Source organism: Astyanax mexicanus, chromosome 11 (genome assembly GCF_023375975.1).
Source record: "Astyanax mexicanus isolate ESR-SI-001 chromosome 11, AstMex3_surface, whole genome shotgun sequence".
NCBI lineage: Eukaryota > Metazoa > Chordata > Actinopteri > Characiformes > Acestrorhamphidae > Astyanax > Astyanax mexicanus.
Window position 1 is genome coordinate 37,875,283 of NC_064418.1, and position 17,895 is coordinate 37,893,177.

The following is a 17,895-nucleotide window of genomic DNA, read 5'->3' on the forward strand; positions in this document are numbered from 1 at the left end:
AATTATTTAAATTGATTCATTTCATTGTTTAAATGAAAATTATTTTCTGTAATTAAATAAAATGTTTAAATAATTAAATCTCATTTAAAATATGTATTTATAATTTTAAGCAATATTTTTTTGATTTATGTATTCATATAATATTGTCACAAAACAAAATCCATTATGCTGTCGTATCATTGCAAATTTCCCCCCGTGGGAATATTATTGTTAAATTATGATTGTATTTATCTTAGCTTATTCATATAAAATATACAATTATATAATTCATATAAATTAATATAAAATCAGTGTATGTGTTATTAGAAATTATGAATTTCATGTAGCCTAATTTTTATGTGGTGTACATATGCATGTAGTTTCTAAATATTATATTTGTAGGTAAAATAAATGTATAAAAATATAAAAAGATTGTTAAGAAGAGAAGTTAATACTGTAACTTCTGTAAAGATACTCCATCGGCAGGAACAACTATACACATCTTTTGTCTTTTTATTAAATCAGTATCTATGTTTAATTATTATATAATCAATCTCTAATCTATATTATTTCAGACTTCATGTCGGTAAAATGCCGGTACATTCTCCCTCATTCCTGCAGGCTTTGTTTATGTGCACATGCCTCCAGGCCTGTGTTCACTGGGTTCAACGTGTATCTGGTCTGTTTTTATCAGTTAAAACTAAGTTTTAAGAATAACCTATATCTTTGCAAACCTCACTGTACTACTATAAAGTCCTGCTCCTCTAAAGTTTAGCTCTGTATCTCGAGTTGATAAGGCTGCTGAAGAGTGAATAGGCTTTTAAAGGATCTACTACATGAATAAAGTGGAGTTCCTGGGCGGGCCTCCTCACACAGCTGGATTAAAAACATCTGGATCCGCCTACAGGGAAAGGCGAGCCAGAAAGAGCCTTCAGTCCCAGCAGCTCCTGCTCCAGCGCGTAGGACAGAACCGATAGCCGCTCATAGATGTGAAGCTAGCTATCTTTGCTCTGTGGGAGAGAAAGGAGTTAGAAAGGAGAAGTTAGAAGAAAGGAAAGAGTCCAGCAGCTCGGGGAACCTTAAACGGAGATCCGTGGCTCGGGATTATGGGGCGCATGCGCTGCAGCTTCTCGGCTCTAACATCTGTTCTCTTCTCTCTGAGTGAGTAGGAGACTTTAGCCTATCCTTACTGCTGTACAGCCAACTTCACAAAGACTTCACCTAAATATACACCTTCTCTTCAGCAGATATCACTCTTTATAGCTAGTTCTAGTTGTATTTTAAGAGAATGACAGTCTACAGCAGAAGGTGGAAGACAAAGGCTTAATCTTAATACTGTAATCTGTTATCTAGTTTAGCCTCAGAAAGTGGGAGCCCTTTTTCCAAGAGCTAACTTTACCCAAAGAGACATTTCCCTCAGCACAGAGTAAACACCATCAGACTCGGCTTTAAAGGCCATTCATCAACCTGTTTGACTTTAAAAGCACTTAAAAGCTAAAGCAGTTCGTTTTAATGTGTGTTTTAAACTCTATTATATAGACTTTTTTGGTATTGTCTCATGTGTGCATATTCTCTTATTCTATATTTCGTCACCAGGCATATACACTATTTTGCTGCTTGACTGAGTTTAGTGTGCAGTTAGATTTAATGTGTACAAGTTACAGTGTTTTTTTAAAACCCTGAACTCCTTTGTTTCACTGATGATTATTCATTAATAAGCGTCAATACTGTATATCTTAAATCGATTATATTTTCTTAATACTTTATAGTTAACCTTACCCAATGAGATTCCACAGCATAGAGAGTAAACACGATTAGACTTAACTTTACATGTGATTGCTCATGCTGTTTGACTTAGTTTAATGTGCAATTAGATTTAATGTGTGGAAATTACAGTGTTTTTTAAACCCCTAAACTCTCATAGATGATTATTTACTAATAAACGTCAATAGTGTATAGATTAAATCGATTCTATTTTCTTTATACTTTATAATTACCCTTACCCAATTAGAAATTTTCATACTCATTATCATACTCAGCTTAAGATACCATTGTTTACTCTGATTTGACTTAAAAGCACTTATATTATTAAGTATAGTTAATGTTAAGAGAATATAGTGTTTTTCCCGCAAACCCATTTTTCTCAATGAAGATTATTTACTAATAAACTTCAATACTGTTAATATAGTTTAGCTAGATTAATCATGCATACAGAATATTATTTTCTTTATGCTTCTTAATCGACCTTACAAAAAGAGATATTTCCTCAGCATAAAGAACTTTACATGCAGTTGTTTATGCTGTTTGACTTTCACTCTACTATTCCTTTTCTACTACTATCAATTTCTATTGCTAAGTATTGTAAGATAGGAATACACAAATACTATATGTTACAAAAACATAAGTACAGTTTATTATACATGCATATATACAGCACCTTATACTGTAAGTGTTGGGAGTTATATAGTATTACTATAGATCTTTGTTGGTTGGGACAGTTTATGTTTGAGGGCAATGTCCGAGCGGTGTCAGTGTGTTCCACTACTACTGTATGCTTTTATCAGTCAAGCAAAGGAGAAAGTATTGAATGTCTTACATTAGCTTGTGTTTGGGAGTGGCGGTCTTTTCCTTGTCATGTGACAATGCTTGATATACATTATAATAAATCTTTTTCAGCATAGAGAGTAAACAATAAACATGATCAGACTCCGCTTTACATGCCATTGTTTATGATATCTGACTTAAAAGCACTTATTTTAATGTGCAATTATATTTGATGTGTAGAAATTAACGTTGTTTTTGCTTCGGAACCTCTTTGTTTCATTGAAGATTATTTACTAATAAACCTCAGTACAGTAGAGTTATATAGATTAATCAGACATGCAGTATTTCATATGAGATTAACACAGAGATTAACAGGATTCCTCTAAAATACTATTACAGTATTCAGTTTAAAATCTTGTATAATTACTGTAGTTTAGTATCATATTCAACACAATTAATACATATTATTGTAAAATATGATTATAGGAATATTATAAATTATTTAATATTATAAAAGAAATATAGGTTATTATAAAATTATTGTATAGCCCCGTATAATTGTAATGGTTAGCATATCTTACTGCTTTACAGTCAACTTTACAAAAACCTTGCTATTCTATTTCTCAGTAGATATCACTCTTTACAATTTGTTCTAGACACGTTTTTGTAAAATCTGTTAACTGTTATTCTAGTCACAAAGTGGGAGCACTCCTCTCAAAGAGTTACCCAAAGAGACACTTTCCTCAGCATAGAGAGTAAACATTATCAGATTTGGCTTTAAATACTATTATTCATGCTACTTGATTTAAAAGCAATTGGTTTATTGTGCAATTAGACTTAGTGTGTGTAGAGATTACTGTGTTATTGTCACTGAAGTTTTATTTTAATGTGTAGTTATTTGATTTTGTCTCATTGATGGTTAATCACTAATTCAGTACAAGATAGTTTTGAAAGATTAATGAAACAAGCAGTGATTGGTAGGGTGCATCATTTAGATTTAATTTATTTCACATATGCAAGAACTACATAAACTACAAGAATTTGAGCAGTATTTTTATAAAAGTATATATACAGCACTATATACTCTTAGTGTTATACTGAAGTGTTGGGAGCTGTATAGTATTACTATAGATCTTTGTTGGTTGGGACAGTTTATGTTTGAGGGCAATGTCCGAGCGGTGTCAGTGTGTTCCACTACTACTGTATGCTTTTATCAGTCAAGCAAAGGAGAAAGTATTGAATGTCTTATATTAGCTTGTGTTTGGGGGTGGGAGTCTATTCCTTCTCATGTGACAATGGGAATGGACCTCAGGTCATTAAACTGAATATTATATTTAATTCTGCAACTAAATAACTAGTTCTTATTTCATATTAGTTTGTTTTAGTTTGTATTTCTCCTCTACTCCCATAAATTGGGCCTTTTGACCTTCAGCATCTCATCATTTACTGTATATACTGTATATTGGCATGATCAGCAACCACAAATATAAGGGGACTGCAATGATACATTATTAAAGATCTACTGTTTTGTTTCTTGACATAACTGTACAGAAACTGTCTGTTCACAGTATAACTGGAGGTTTCTTTTGGAAAGTGTATGTTCAGGGACGTGCATGTTGTGAAATTAAACCCACCACCCAAATATTATAATTAGAAGCAGGATTTCTGCTGTGCAGATGAAACAAGTCAACAGAGTGTGACCACGCTGCAATGTCACTGTATAATATGCAGTGGAAATTTCCAGCAGGATATCCATCTTGAGGCTCCAAATTATCTTTGTTGCACAGCAGAGGCCCCCTTAAATGGAATGGGTGTGTGAGCGAGCAGTTAGACCCTCAACAACAATTATGAAATATTACCATGTGGGTGGAGAGAAGAAAACCATAACCTCCTCGTCCCCTCACGCCACACTCTCTGACTGTTGTTGGAAATTGCTTCTGTTAAAAATAATTCTGGTGAACTCTGAAAGGGGGCAGAGGGCACGCGTGGAGACGTGGTGCCAGCGCTGATGAATGTGGCCACACAAAGGATTTGCAGAACAAATCTGAAGAGCCTGATGTGCTGTTCTCCTCGCTGCCCTGCCATCACGGTTCCGTACAATGCTGATATTGTCAGGCCTAAAGTGAGGGATATGATGCTGACAGGCCCGGAGCCACCCTGTGGCTGTAAAGACCCGTGATGGCCTGCAGAGAGCGGAGAGTGGAGACACACGCCGTTGTGTTTTCTCTCCTCTGCCTACTTGAGACAAGTCCAGAGAATTGTTCTCTGCAGGCCTCGGCCTTGTCTGCTAACCCAGAGAAGAGAACCACGATGATTAGAAGTTAGATTAGAAGATAAATGGCTATTTATTGTTTGGCATGAGATAACAGGCCCTGCATTGGCAGCTGTGGGAAACCTGTCTCTTCTGTCTCCAAATGAATTTAGGGGGAAGGGATGTGAGTAATGTGGTGATGATGGCACCCTCTCTTTCTGTTAATCTCGCGAAATTAGCTCAGAGCTTCGTCTTTCAGAGCCGCTGTAGAGAACAATGGATTATTGCTGAGAGGGTCTGAAGACATCTGTATGTCACATGCGTGTGAGCGGGCCTCTGAGTGATGTTATGATTATGCTGTTATTAATTTATTCAGGAAATGCTTTCAAGGAGCATGCTGAGTTTAAAGGCCAGTAAACGGTGGCCAACATGCCTCCCAGTGGCTGAGTTTGATTACTGCACTTCAAAAAACAAGGTTTCAGTGCAGCCTTTCTTCACTCATGAGGCCTGGACAGAGAAATGAAAGCTGGATTTCTCCATAGCTCGAATTAGTTTATCTTACCAAAAAAAAAATCTTTCAGCTTTTGGATAGGCAAAATCAATTCTGGGGTAAAGTTATCTTGCTAAACTGAGAAATCCTGTTTTGATCATTCTCCTCCTTGTTTAAAGGCCTTTGATTATCTACATCATCCCATCAAGCAAGAAGCATCACGTGGATGTTGTTTTTTGGGCTACATCTTGTTGGTCTGTCACAGCCTTTATTTTGCCAGGAAATACCCTTTAAATATTGGTTATTGTTAACTCCAGCTGAATTGGTTCACATTTAGTCCAAGATATATGTTTTTCCAGCCAGCATAGCATTAGCTAACCTTAACCTGGCCCATCTCTAAAAGACTGAAAAATACTGCAGATTTCTTACTATCAAATACAACTCCATATCAGAAAAGGGTTGGACAGCATGGAAAGTGCAAAAAAACAGAGTTTTTCTCACATTTCCTTTGACTTTTGTTTGATTGCAGACAGTATGAACCCAAGATATTTAATGTTTTATGTAGTCAACTTAATTTAATTTGTTAAAATACAATTTGTCCATCTATCTATTCATCCATCCAATGAAGTTGAACAGATAAACATGAAAAATATTGCGTTCCTACTGTCTGCAGTCAAATAAAAGTCAAAGCAATAGTAAAAAACTCTGTACTTTTTCTAAATTTGCATTTCTAATACTGTAATCTGTGGTTGTATTATACATTAAACTAAAGCTTGAAAACTAACAGGCCCCTGCTCTTAAGTCTGTATTATTTTTGGCCTCTGTCTTCACTGAAAAGATAAAAACAATGACAATCTCTCTTCAGAAATTGCATCATGCTGCCCTGTGTCATACTGAATGTTCATTTAGTGTGTTAGAATGGGCAGACCTGCTGAATTACAAGTAGAGAATGGAGAAGAGCGCATGCCTGACTGCAAAGCAAATAACTGCAGGCCAACATCTCTGGGCCTCCTGTAAGCATGTGGCCTTTGGATTTCCCATAAGTACAGAGGGGTTGTGCTTCAAACTTGGCCCGAGTGAACACTTCTGGCTTCAATTTATTTCTGGAGAAGTCACTGCTGATTTTAATTACTTTAAAGTTTGGAGAGGGGGCTTTTTTCTGCTTATGCAGCCTTTTAGTCTTCTTTCTTACTCTCTCTCCTCTCTCGTTCTCTCTCTCTTTGTCTCTCTCTCTCAGTGACTTGTATATTTTGATGGTTGGCATCAGCGAACATCTGGAAGTCTTTGTGAAATATCTGTGCAGCTTCTTTTAATGTTTACTTGGTTCTGTTAGATCACCACGCTCTCCGAGTGAAGGAATCCCACCCCCCATCTGCTTTCAATCCACAATTAATAGTGTTGTGATGTGGCAGCGTTAGGATAGCGGAGAGAGGATGCGTGGGAAGGAACGCTGCATACACCCAACATGACCACAGTCACTCACAACCCCCCTCCCTACTCTGCCCCAAAACACACACACTCACACACACACACACACACACACACACACACACTCACTGACAACCAAACTGAATCTGTCCCAAAACACATAATATATACTGTATAACATCCAAATCCACTTAGCTCTCTATAGCCTCCAGATGGGGCACAGCTCTCCCCAAAGGCTCGGCCACAAATTCTGCCTTGATTGCAGTTGTCATTACGAGTTTCACTGCTCCAAACATTTCTCATTACAATCATCATTTTCATTATGATGGTATGATTGCAGAGTAGACAGCAGGACACAATCAAGAGCACGCGTTCAAACAGTTACGTTCTCTCTCTTTTCTTATGAGGATTCTTGTTTCAGAAATAGTAGAAATTAAGCTGCCATTAGAAATGTGTGTGTGGGTGAGTGGGTTGAGCTTGATAGTCTACAATTAGAGGCTGATCTTAAGTAGCATGACCATATTTATATTTTCCAAAAAAAAAGAGGACACTGGGGACACACAGGCATTCATTGTGGTTTGAATGTTGTGATGGGGGACTTAAAATAAGTTGTAGGACTGTAGGAGTGTGTATGTTTGTGTGAGGGAAATTAGAATGTCTAAAATCAACTATATTAATAATTATGTTTTTGAATATTATTATTATATATTCATTTGTTTGCCAAGATGAAAGAAATTATAATATCATATATTCCTATTAAAAAAAAAAACGTTTTTTGTTTTTCATGATTTGTGAGACTGACTTGTGTTTGTTTTCATTTGTGTTAAGACATTTTTTGGCTGAGGACAGCTGGCTATATTGTGAAGCATTTCGTCCAATGGTTAATCTGGATACACAGGGCTTTAAGAGTTGTAGATAGTTAAAACTGTATGAATCTACACATAGATTGTGTGGTGGCTGCAGAAGAAAATGCTACATAAAATTAAAGAGAAATCTCACACTTTACACAATTAAAACTCTAAGTCAGATGCAATTTTCTTATCACTAAAAGAAGAATTGTCTGGGAAAAAGAGGGTGTATGTTTACCCTATCTTAAGTAGATAGAGTGATAAACTTCATTGTACTTTAATTAAACATCTGATTAGCTTTTTTTTTATCCTAACATTTTCCCAAAGTAAAGTCATACTCTAGCAAGCAGTGGGTGACAGTACAGAAACCAATTACTTGACTTAGAAATACTCAGAGAGATACTTTTACCTCATTTAAAGTTTTTGTGTCCATTCACTGCAGGCATGTAATAGTGTTAGACGTTATCCTGATGTAAAATGTTTGTCATCTGATGTCATGACCAGCATTTAACCAGTTGTAGGCACTTTTGTTGGGGGACAACAAAAGTGTTCCTCCCTTCACCACTATCAGTAATTATCCACCACAGCTGATGAGGAGGACCTTGCAAGCCTTGCTGTTTTGGAGAAGCCTTAGGCCATTCATCTGACCATAACAATGACTAAACCAAGTCAAAGTCGCTGAAGTTGACCTTCTCACCTGACTAGCATCCAACCAGTTGAACATGAGACCTGATCATTCAATTACTGACTAACACACATCCCAGACCTTGACTTGCACTGTGGTTAAAGGTTTATAATTATGATTTGCTTTATCTAAGAGTGGTTTTAAGTCTTTAATTGTCAATATTTCATTTGGCCTGTGTTGTTTGTATATACCATTAAGCACTAATCCTCTGTCTTTCTGTCTGTTTATATTTCAGTATTTCAGGCCAGTACTTTCACCCACATAACCAGTAACTTGTGTAAGTGGTGCGATCAGTCCAGTCCAGTGTGTGAGGACAACATCTGCATGAGCAACTGCAACTTCAGCTCCTTCTGTATGCTGACTGAGGAGGTCTGTGTGGCTATATGGTAAGTCAGGCCAGTGCTGTTTCTGGTTTTATTTGCAGGGTGTAAATCCACAGGAAAGAAATCCTGGCTGATTCCTCGGACGCAGCCTCGGCACGAGAGGCTCAGCTCTCCCTTTTCACCTTATATATAGACAGCACAAATGCAGTTCGTCATTAACAACCTGCTTCATGCAGTATTTGGACGCACCGTGAATGTTTTTGTTGGCTCGTGTCAGTGTATTAAAAAGATAAATGTGCTTGAAGGTAAGACGAAAAACGTAGCTCCAAAACTGCAGTAAGACGAACTGATTTATGCCTGAAACCAACAACAGTTTTAGCTGAGCTTGCCCTCTCTGGACCATTGCTATGATAATGGACCCTGTTTCCAAAGATTTCCCCAGAGCTAGTTCCGCCCAGCTTGGCCCCTGAGGAGGTTTTCTGGGAAGTTAATCGAGCTGACCTCTGATTGACCGTGTAGTAGAAACTGGCCGCATACTGAGGTATAGTCAGCTCTCTGGGGAACACAGAAAAAACAGTACTCAAATAAAACAGTCAAATAAAAACTCCCGTTCCTCGCTAATACTGCATGAATAACAAACACATTTAGAACATTCAGAAAAGTGTTGACATTGGCAAAAAATTACAAAGAAAACTCCTGTGCAGGGATTCCCCAATTACTTGTTATTCATTTTGTATTTTTTTCTCATGAAAGAACATTCCTAAGCATTCGAAAAAGTAATATTTATTTTAATGTCTTATCTGTGTTAAACCTGCATGAGATACTTGGATTTCCAAACATTCAGTTAAGTCAGATAGCCAAGAAAGTGAGCTTGTGTGTGTGTGTGTGTGTGTGTTCACAGGAAGAAGGAGAATGAGAGTGTAAGTGTACAGACCATGTGCCACAATCCTCAGCACGCTCTGGAGAACATAGTGCTGTCCAACCACAGCTCCACAGAGTGTGTGATGACTCCACTGCCCTCTGAGAACGGCATGCTGTTCCTGTGCAGCTGCGTCAGAGAACATGACTGCAATGACAGGCTTATCTTTGACAAGGGACCACATGGTAATGTGATAATAGTACTACTACTACTACTAACAATAATAATACATTACAAACATTTCAGTAACATTATACAAACTGTCTGTTTGTTGGGGGCAAAATAAATATATATATATTATTGTATATTTTTATGGTATTATTTAGGTAACACTATACAACAAGGGTCCATTAATTAACAGTACTTGCGACAGAATGTCTCAATGAATTATTTATTGATACCACTGAAGTCATTATTTAGCATTACAACATTTGTTCAATTCCTTATTAGTTACAATTTTCTTAAGCACAAAAAGGCAATGTTTGAAAATGTATTAACTATTGTCACTTATAATTAATAGAGACAATACTTAATCATTTAATTATGTATTTTACAGTCATAAGTAGTGGATGGTTGCCTGAGTAAAACGCCATGCCATAGAGAGTTAACATATTATATTACACAATTTTTGTATACTGGGCCCCATGCTGAGCCAATTTTTATGTTTTGGAGCACACAAAAATATGGGCACATGGGCACAGCATAGGGTCCTAAGGACTGTGATGAAGGTATGGCTACAAAGCTTTACTCAACTTCCCTGAACTTGACTTATGTCAACCTTTCTCACCAGGTTTCTCCAGGTTAAAGAGTAAAGATGTGATTCCAGTGGTGGTGATAAGCCTGGTTCCTCCACTGCTGGTAGCGGTCATTGCAACAATGGCCTTCTACCTGTACCGCACACGCCGGCCCAGCAAACAACCCAAAGACTGGGCCCCAAAGCGCACTCATTACCAGTCTCTGGACCCACCAGAGGGCTGTGTGGGTGAAGTCAATGGCAGTGACTTCCATGGAAAGCTTCTGTCCTTCAGCGTGGACGCCAATTCAGACCTGTCATCGAGCTGTGCCAACAGCCTGAACCACAACACCGAGCACCTGCCCATTCAGCTGGAAGCACTGGTGGGCAAGGGGCGCTTTGCTGAGGTGTGGAGGGCACGACTCAACCACAGTGAATGTGGGCAGTACGAGACAGTGGCGGTGAAAATCTTCCCGGCTGTGGAATACGCCTCCTGGCGCAACGAAAGGGCCATCTTCTCTGATGTCAATCTGAGGCATGAGAACATTGTGCAGTTCTTGACAGCTGAGGAGCGAGGGGGAACACCTGGTTCCCCCCAGAGGCAGTACTGGCTCATTATGGCCTATCATGCTTTGGGGAACCTGCAGGACTTTCTGATTAACAACATCCTGAGCTGGACACAGTTGTGTGCAATGGCAGGCTCAGTGGCTCGGGGCCTAGCACACCTGCACAGCGACACTACGCCCTGCGGCATTCCTAAAGTGCCAATCGCTCATCGGGACCTGAAGAGCAGCAACATAGTGGTGAAAAGCCACGCCGAGTGTGCTCTGTGTGACTTCGGCCTGGCTCTGAGGCTAGACCTTGCTCTTACTGTGGATGACTTCGCCAACAGTGGGCAGGTAATTCTTAGTGCTGTATTCTTAGTAGCCTTGTTGGGTTTAGCAGCAGCATGCAAAAAAAGACCTCCTCAGGCTCTGAGTGGTCCAGCGGGCTAAGCCCTGCCACCACGATTGGGAGATCACTGGTTCGAATCCCATTCATGTAGCTTGCTATCAGTTGCCAGAGCCCTGAAAGAGCACAATTGGCCTTGCTCTCTCTGGGTGGGTAGATGGCGCTCTCTCGCCACATCACTCCAAAGGGTGATGTCGTGTAGCACAAGGCATCTGTGAGCTGATGTATCGGAACCGAGTCACTGAACTTTCCTCTGAGGATGCTGTGATGCTACTCAGCAATGCATCAGCATCAGCAGCAGTTTCAAAATAGGCGGTGGCTGACTTCACATGTATTGGAGGAGGCGTGTGTTAGTCTTCACCCTCCTGATGTTGGGACATCACTAGTGATAGAGGAAGTCCTAATGAGTGGGTAGGGTAATTGGCCTTGTTAATTGGGGAGAAAATGGGATAAAAATTTTAGAAAAATAAATAAATAAATAAAAGACCTCCTCTTAAACCTGCCTTAACCTGTTTTGAAGAGTGAGAATTTTACTGAAATAAAAAAAAGTTTCTTCTTTTATGAACACACTGACCTGCACTAAACATTCTGATCCAGCTCATCAGTGGCTTAATGATCAGATGATCATTTGGATCAGATGAAATGAGATTTTGGGTCTCCAAAATACTGCCCTAAAACTAGTCATCGTTCTTGATATCATTAAAAGTCTTCAGCAATTGTATAGGCTATCTATATATTGTCTATCACAATGTATTACCAGTGTTTATGGAAAATCTTACCCTATGGTAAAATATGTTATTTTAATGTCTTACGTCAGCATTATTAGTGATTCAGGTTGATAAAGATACATTATACGATATGATACGATATCCCAGTTCAAATGGAATTGCTCTGTATTTCTAAGGTGGGCACGGCCCGATACATGGCCCCTGAGGTCCTAGAGTCTCGGGTGAACCTGGAGGACCTGGAGTCCTTCAAACAGATGGATGTCTACTCCATGGCTCTGGTGCTGTGGGAAATGTCATCTCGCTGTGATGTTATAGGGGGTAAGTCATTCTATTAGAAATATAATAAAACAACAATATAACATTATAATCATATATAATGATAATTTTTGCGAATGAATATGAATATATGAAAATAATGCATATTTGTGAAAAACGTACAGTAAAGGCCTAAAAAAAAAGCTGTCACAAAATGTTCTGTCCTCTGTTCTAATCACAAATTATGTTAATGGTCTGACAAATCACATGTATTAATGTGGTCAATGAGAGAACAACTTACCCTGGGTCAGATATTTTCCAATCACTAAGTGTGATGCTGTGATCTACTGTACAGTTGTATAAAACAGTTTGGGCACCCTTGATAATTTTCATGATTTTCCTGTATAAATCATTGTTTGTTCGGATCGTAAATTTCAGTTAAATGTATCATATAGTACACGAACACAGTGATATTTGAGAAGTGAAATAAAGTTTCTAGGATTTACAGAAAGTGTGTAATAATTATTTCAACAGGGGTATCAGGGGTGCCCAGACTTGCATGTTTAAACCAATGACTGTCAAACAACATTAACATGTAATAATTCACACCCTCTCTGTGATGCTTGTGCAGAAGTGAAGAGCTATGAGCCTCCATTTGGTTCGAAAGTGTGTGAGCAGCCGTGTGTGGACAGCATGAGGGATCTGGTACTGAGGGACAGAGGACGACCCGACATCCCACCCAGCTGGACAATACATCCGGTGGGTTTTCATACTACACAATACACTGACAGTCAAAATGAATTGCTCAGCTGTACATCTGGCATGCACTGATGTTTAGTAACAGACAATGGACAGCAGTGAGGAGGGTTTAGCACACTGTTTTTTATTTCTCCCAGCACATCTGATTAAACTAATCAGTTCATTATCAAGACCTTTTAGAGTTTCGTGGAGTGTGTTAAAGTAAACTAAAATGAGCAGGGCAGGACAAATTTCAGATGATCTTTAATTGAGGTTGCTTTTAGGGGCCATTCTTTAGGTAGTACATGCTGCTTTTATTATATTTCACATCCAAGATTTGCAGAAATCAATTCTTATCTTTACCTTTGAAAAACTGCCAGCAACATAAACCTTAATCAAACCTTAAAAATGCCAAACCTATTTGATATTTGGCAGTGTTCTTTTCATTTTTTCCAATAGCACCTTTGGTGATTGAGGCCAAATAAGTTTTTTTACATAATTTCATTTATCCACAGTACTTGTTTCTGAAACATTAATTTGGCTTTAGTAGATGATCCAGAGAATATGGTTCAGTTTAGAAACTTCAGTTAGAATGCTGTGTAGTCCAACACTAGGCTTAATCCCTTTCCAGGAAACTAACCCTTTGAGTTTTGGGGCAAGTAAGGTTTCCTTCTTATGACTCTTTCATGACCAGTGGAAGAGTGCACCTCTCTCTGGACTCAGGTAAACCTTCCTGCAAGTTCTTGGCAGTCATATGGAGGTTGTGATTTGCTTCTCATTAGCAAATGAGCAGTTCTTTCCAAGAGTATTCTTAGTCTTTCAAATCTCTACAGTTTCCCTGAATTCCTGTAGAAGCTTTAAGATGGAAGCTCTTGGATATCTGCTAATAGACTTCTCCTGTCTCAGGGGCATTCATTAAATTAGTTTTTAGATATTTAGACAGTTGTTTAGAGGAGAGCATGTTTGACAAGTCTTTTAAGTGCAAGATTTAAAGAGTTAAGGAATTTATTAAGCTTGGAAATCGGAGTCGGAGACCTTGTCAAAAATCTAAGCCACTGAAACACTTTAGTTTTTTTTTTTTAGTTATGACAAAGTAACTGTGCATTTGGACTTTCTTAAATTATTGTTTTATGCTAGCCTATTTAGAAACACAAATATTTTGTACTTAACAAAAGAAAAATAGAAAAATGATAAATGTAGTGTGCATAAAGTCAGTGTATGTGTCTCACAGATTTTCTTCAGTTAATCCCTGGAACCAAGAACTGAGTTTGAGTGAGTTCTCCCAAAAGATCATTCTGCTCCGTCTTTGTCTTACAGGGAATGCAGCTGCTGAGTGCTACTATAACTGAATGCTGGGATCACGACCCAGAAGCCCGTCTGACTGCACACTGTGTGCTGGAGCGCTTCAACACGCTGGCCCAGGACGAGCTGGAGAGCACCGCCATCTCTGTCCCCATCCCAAACTCCACAGAGCAGCAGGACTCCTTTCTTCCCTCTCCCTGCACCCCTCCAAGTCCCCCGCTCCATCCTCAAAACCCCACCTCAGCCGAGGCTCACACCACTGCCTCCTCCAGGCAACCCAGTGAAGTCTGACCGCTCCCAAAGCTCTACAAAACAGACTTGTTTTTGTTATATATATATTGGTTCAATATGTGGAGCTGGTCTCCATCAGTTTCTTATTATTTTTTATCTAAATATCAGCTTTTGGTTTTGGTATCATAGGAATTAATGAACATAATGTGCCACTGGAAAAGGACTGGAGAAGGATAAGCAGGATAATGTAGGCCCTGGGTTCAGAGTTTTGTCATATTTCCATAACTTCTCACTCTACTTAAATATAAATGCGCCAACAAGGATACTTTCAGCGATGCCAGTTTAGAACCACTGTTGGTTTTGTTAAAAACGTTCAGTGCCTGGTTCTGTAGAAAGCCTTTTATATCCATGAAATGTGAAGAACATTTCTGACGTCTTAGACCGGCCAGATTTTTGCTCTAAACTAACTAAACAACAAAAGGCCCCGTGTTCAGAGTTTTCATATTTTTATAACTTCCTTACTCACCTTAAATATAAACGCAGCAAAGATGTTTGTGATTTTTCCAAAACGTTTAATGGAATTAATGTTCTTTGGAGACCCTTCTTTTCACACTAAATGTGAAAAAAAAATGTTTTTAAAAAACTTCCACATAATTTAACAGTTGTATGAAGAGCCCCTTGAAGTGCTTCAGAACATCTACAATATGTGAAGGTTCTCCAAACCTTTAAACCCCAGGTCTTAATATCTGTACCTTGCATTCTGTTTCCAGAAAGTTAACAGTTAATGCAACTGACTGGATTACAAATCAGTTTAGAACTGGAAATTGGATACAGATTTACAGTATCCAAAAAATGTGGATCTTTAAGCGTGTTTTCCCACCAGAGCAATTTATTCTGGTTTCAGTCAAATATACTCCTCATGTTTGAGCTGAACAGCTGTTCAGGTGCAGTTGAACTTGATTTATTATTCTCAAAGTTACCACAGATACCATGTTAACTAATGCCATCTCTGCTGCTGCTCTATGTTAAAACTGCCCTGAAAAACAAGCTAGTGTAGATCACAGAACCTGCTTTCTGTATTTGCGCCAACTTGCAACACTAAAGGATAGAGCAAAATTGTGCACCACTTTGTTAGTACAGTGACAACCTCTGTACTAAAGAACCATGATTATTTGTAAATGTAATTGACCAAATGGGATCTAAACTTAATTTAACGTAGCCTTTGTGGCAACTTTTTAATATAAAATAGGAGTAAAGCTACATTGCCTGTGCAGATGTTTACTTTTCTCACAGCATTTGAAAAAAGAAAAAAAAAAAAATCAGCTTCAGCTGTCTCAGGACCCTCACCACAAGTTAACACAGCAGCAGCAAAGCCTCCAGACCCAGAAGTCCCTAACTATGCTTGCGTGGTATGTCCCATTTCTGCTGGCGCAAAAATGTTTTCCAAAAACTGTTTACCACACATCATTTTCTCATTTGAGAATTTTCCATTGCCCTCCGAGTCGCTTGCTTTTAACAACAATGTGGTCGTCCCAAGCAGCTCGACTTTGGGAGGGTTTCAATTTGATTAACCACAGGCCCTGAGCTGAGCGCACGCGTCAAAGGCCCAACACACAAGCAGACGGGAAGCACTGCTTTTTTCAGATGAAAGAAAATCAGAGAGCGTTTTATTGTTCCCTTAAATTGATCAGCGCACATAGGCTTTCCTTTATGGAAACAATTCATAGCCGTTTCAAAATATGCCTTAAACTTGAGGTTTACGTTCCTTTTGATACAAGACATTGTTGTATTGCACACTTTTAATTACTGGCTTTCCTGCTTCAATTACTGCCAGTCTTATTTACTGTCTAACACAGTTAAAAAAGGGTCACACACACACCAGCCAAGAGGCTTTTGGAAGAGTTCGCATCTTTGATGTTTGATGTGTTAAATTTAATTTCATTTTGGCTGATTTGGCTGACAATTCAGTTTAAACTATTAAACCGTTTATTAGAAAGCCGACATGAGTGAAGGTCTCACGCAATAATAAATTAAGAAGCACAGGACACTGACTGCCACTTTTAATTAAAATAACTTGGGTCAGGTTGAAGTCAGTATTACTCTAGGCCTGGCCTTGCAAGGATGAAATTCCAAGTAAAAAATAAAAGCTTAAAAATACAACTTTTAACTCAAATCTACGTCTTAATAGGGGAGGGCGGGATGGTCAACATATTATAATCATTAATCGTGATAAATGATATATATTAATATTTTGAAACATACGCAGTACAAAAAGACTTGTTAAAAACGTTTTTAAAATAACAAACAATTCTCACATACTTATTATAGTGATTTCACACTGAGATGCCAAAGTTTAAGGAGACTAGTATCGTGTTCCCTGTTCTCTGGACGACAGTTATGGTCAGTAAAGCTAAGTAAGGCTAATAAACAAAACTGTTCTTTAAAAAAAAAAGTTTTCTTTCAAAGTCAAACGAGTGCTGGCGTTATTCTACACAGATTTCTCTCCTGAAAACTGTTTATTTGGGTGAGTAAAGAATTTTAGATTCCTGATTTTTTTTCCAGCACTAAGGCTGGATTATTAGCATTAGCCGCTAACCACTAGTGTTAGCAGCTAATCCCGCCCGACAGCACTACATTAAGGAAACCCAAGTGTTCTGATAAGCCAGGGCGATATTAGCTTTTGGTTTATCCCACATAGCTTGTTTTAACACGGTAAACGCACAGGCTACAGTCCGATATACTTACCTCTGAACAGCGAAAGAGCTAGCGCCTAGCGGCTAATGCTAATGCTTCAGCAGTGTTAGCTGGGGTTCTTACAACCTGACTGGTAAAATTCATATGTAAGGTGCATTGACAATTTTGGGGAAAATTTTATTATTTTAAAGTGCACCTTATAGTGCAGAAAATATTGTAATACTTTAGTTTAACATACTGCTATCCCAAGACTTTTGGCATTTCAGTGTTCATTACTGTTGTGATGCACTTCATCCTATTAAAAATGACTATTTAATACACTGTTGGTAATTAAATACACAGCTGTATGTATTTAAGCACTGATAACTACGACAAAAGGAAATTTATCACGATATGATAAAACCTTGTTATACCACCCAACTGGAAGTTTTAGTTTAGGGAAATCAGAGTGTCTAATAATTTCAAAGTGGTAGTCTGAGGAAGGGGTATCAGTCTATGGCATTTATGTTCTATGCTGGATCATGCACTGAGTGTAGAGGCAACAACAAAAAACTGATTTGGGGATTTTCTTTTTCTTTTCTTTTTTGTGAAGAAAACCAAAAAGAATTAAGCTGTTAATGCCTTACAAATGAAGGTACAGATCTATTGAGCCATTGTGTCCTTCATTTACTGTGAACTGGTGTCACAAATGTACAGAACATATACTCATAAAGTGTTTATGTATCATTGTGCCTTTTTTCTTTCCTTTAATCTTTAAGTTTTAAATCACGTAGGCAACCAAAAAGAAACCAAAAGC

General features: G+C 38.3%; 1 protein-coding gene across 1 annotated transcript; it reads left to right on the top strand.

Annotated features, from left to right (window-relative positions):
• Positions 1 to 892: 892 nt before the first annotated feature.
• Positions 893 to 17,828, top strand: tgfbr2l (transforming growth factor beta receptor-like). The gene is made up of 7 exons (XM_007259967.4): positions 893 to 1,140; positions 8,461 to 8,611; positions 9,450 to 9,652; positions 10,258 to 11,099; positions 12,056 to 12,197; positions 12,766 to 12,893; positions 14,190 to 17,828. The coding sequence occupies exons 1-7, from the start codon at positions 1,086 to 1,088 to the stop codon at positions 14,463 to 14,465; spliced, it is 1,797 nt and encodes a 598-aa protein (XP_007260029.3). The 5' UTR covers positions 893 to 1,085; the 3' UTR covers positions 14,466 to 17,828.
• Positions 17,829 to 17,895: the final 67 nt, after the last annotated feature.

Bases quoted from the DNA above. Each gene is read 5' to 3' on its own strand.
- tgfbr2l (XM_007259967.4), top strand. From the start codon at position 1,086: ATGGGGCGCATGCGCTGCAGCTTCTCGGCTCTAACATCTGTTCTCTTC. The intron at 8,612-9,449 runs GTAAGTCAGGCC...GTGTGTTCACAG, and splicing joins GAGGTCTGTGTGGCTATATG to GAAGAAGGAGAATGAGAGTG. The intron at 12,894-14,189 runs GTGGGTTTTCAT...TTTGTCTTACAG, and splicing joins CCAGCTGGACAATACATCCG to GGAATGCAGCTGCTGAGTGC.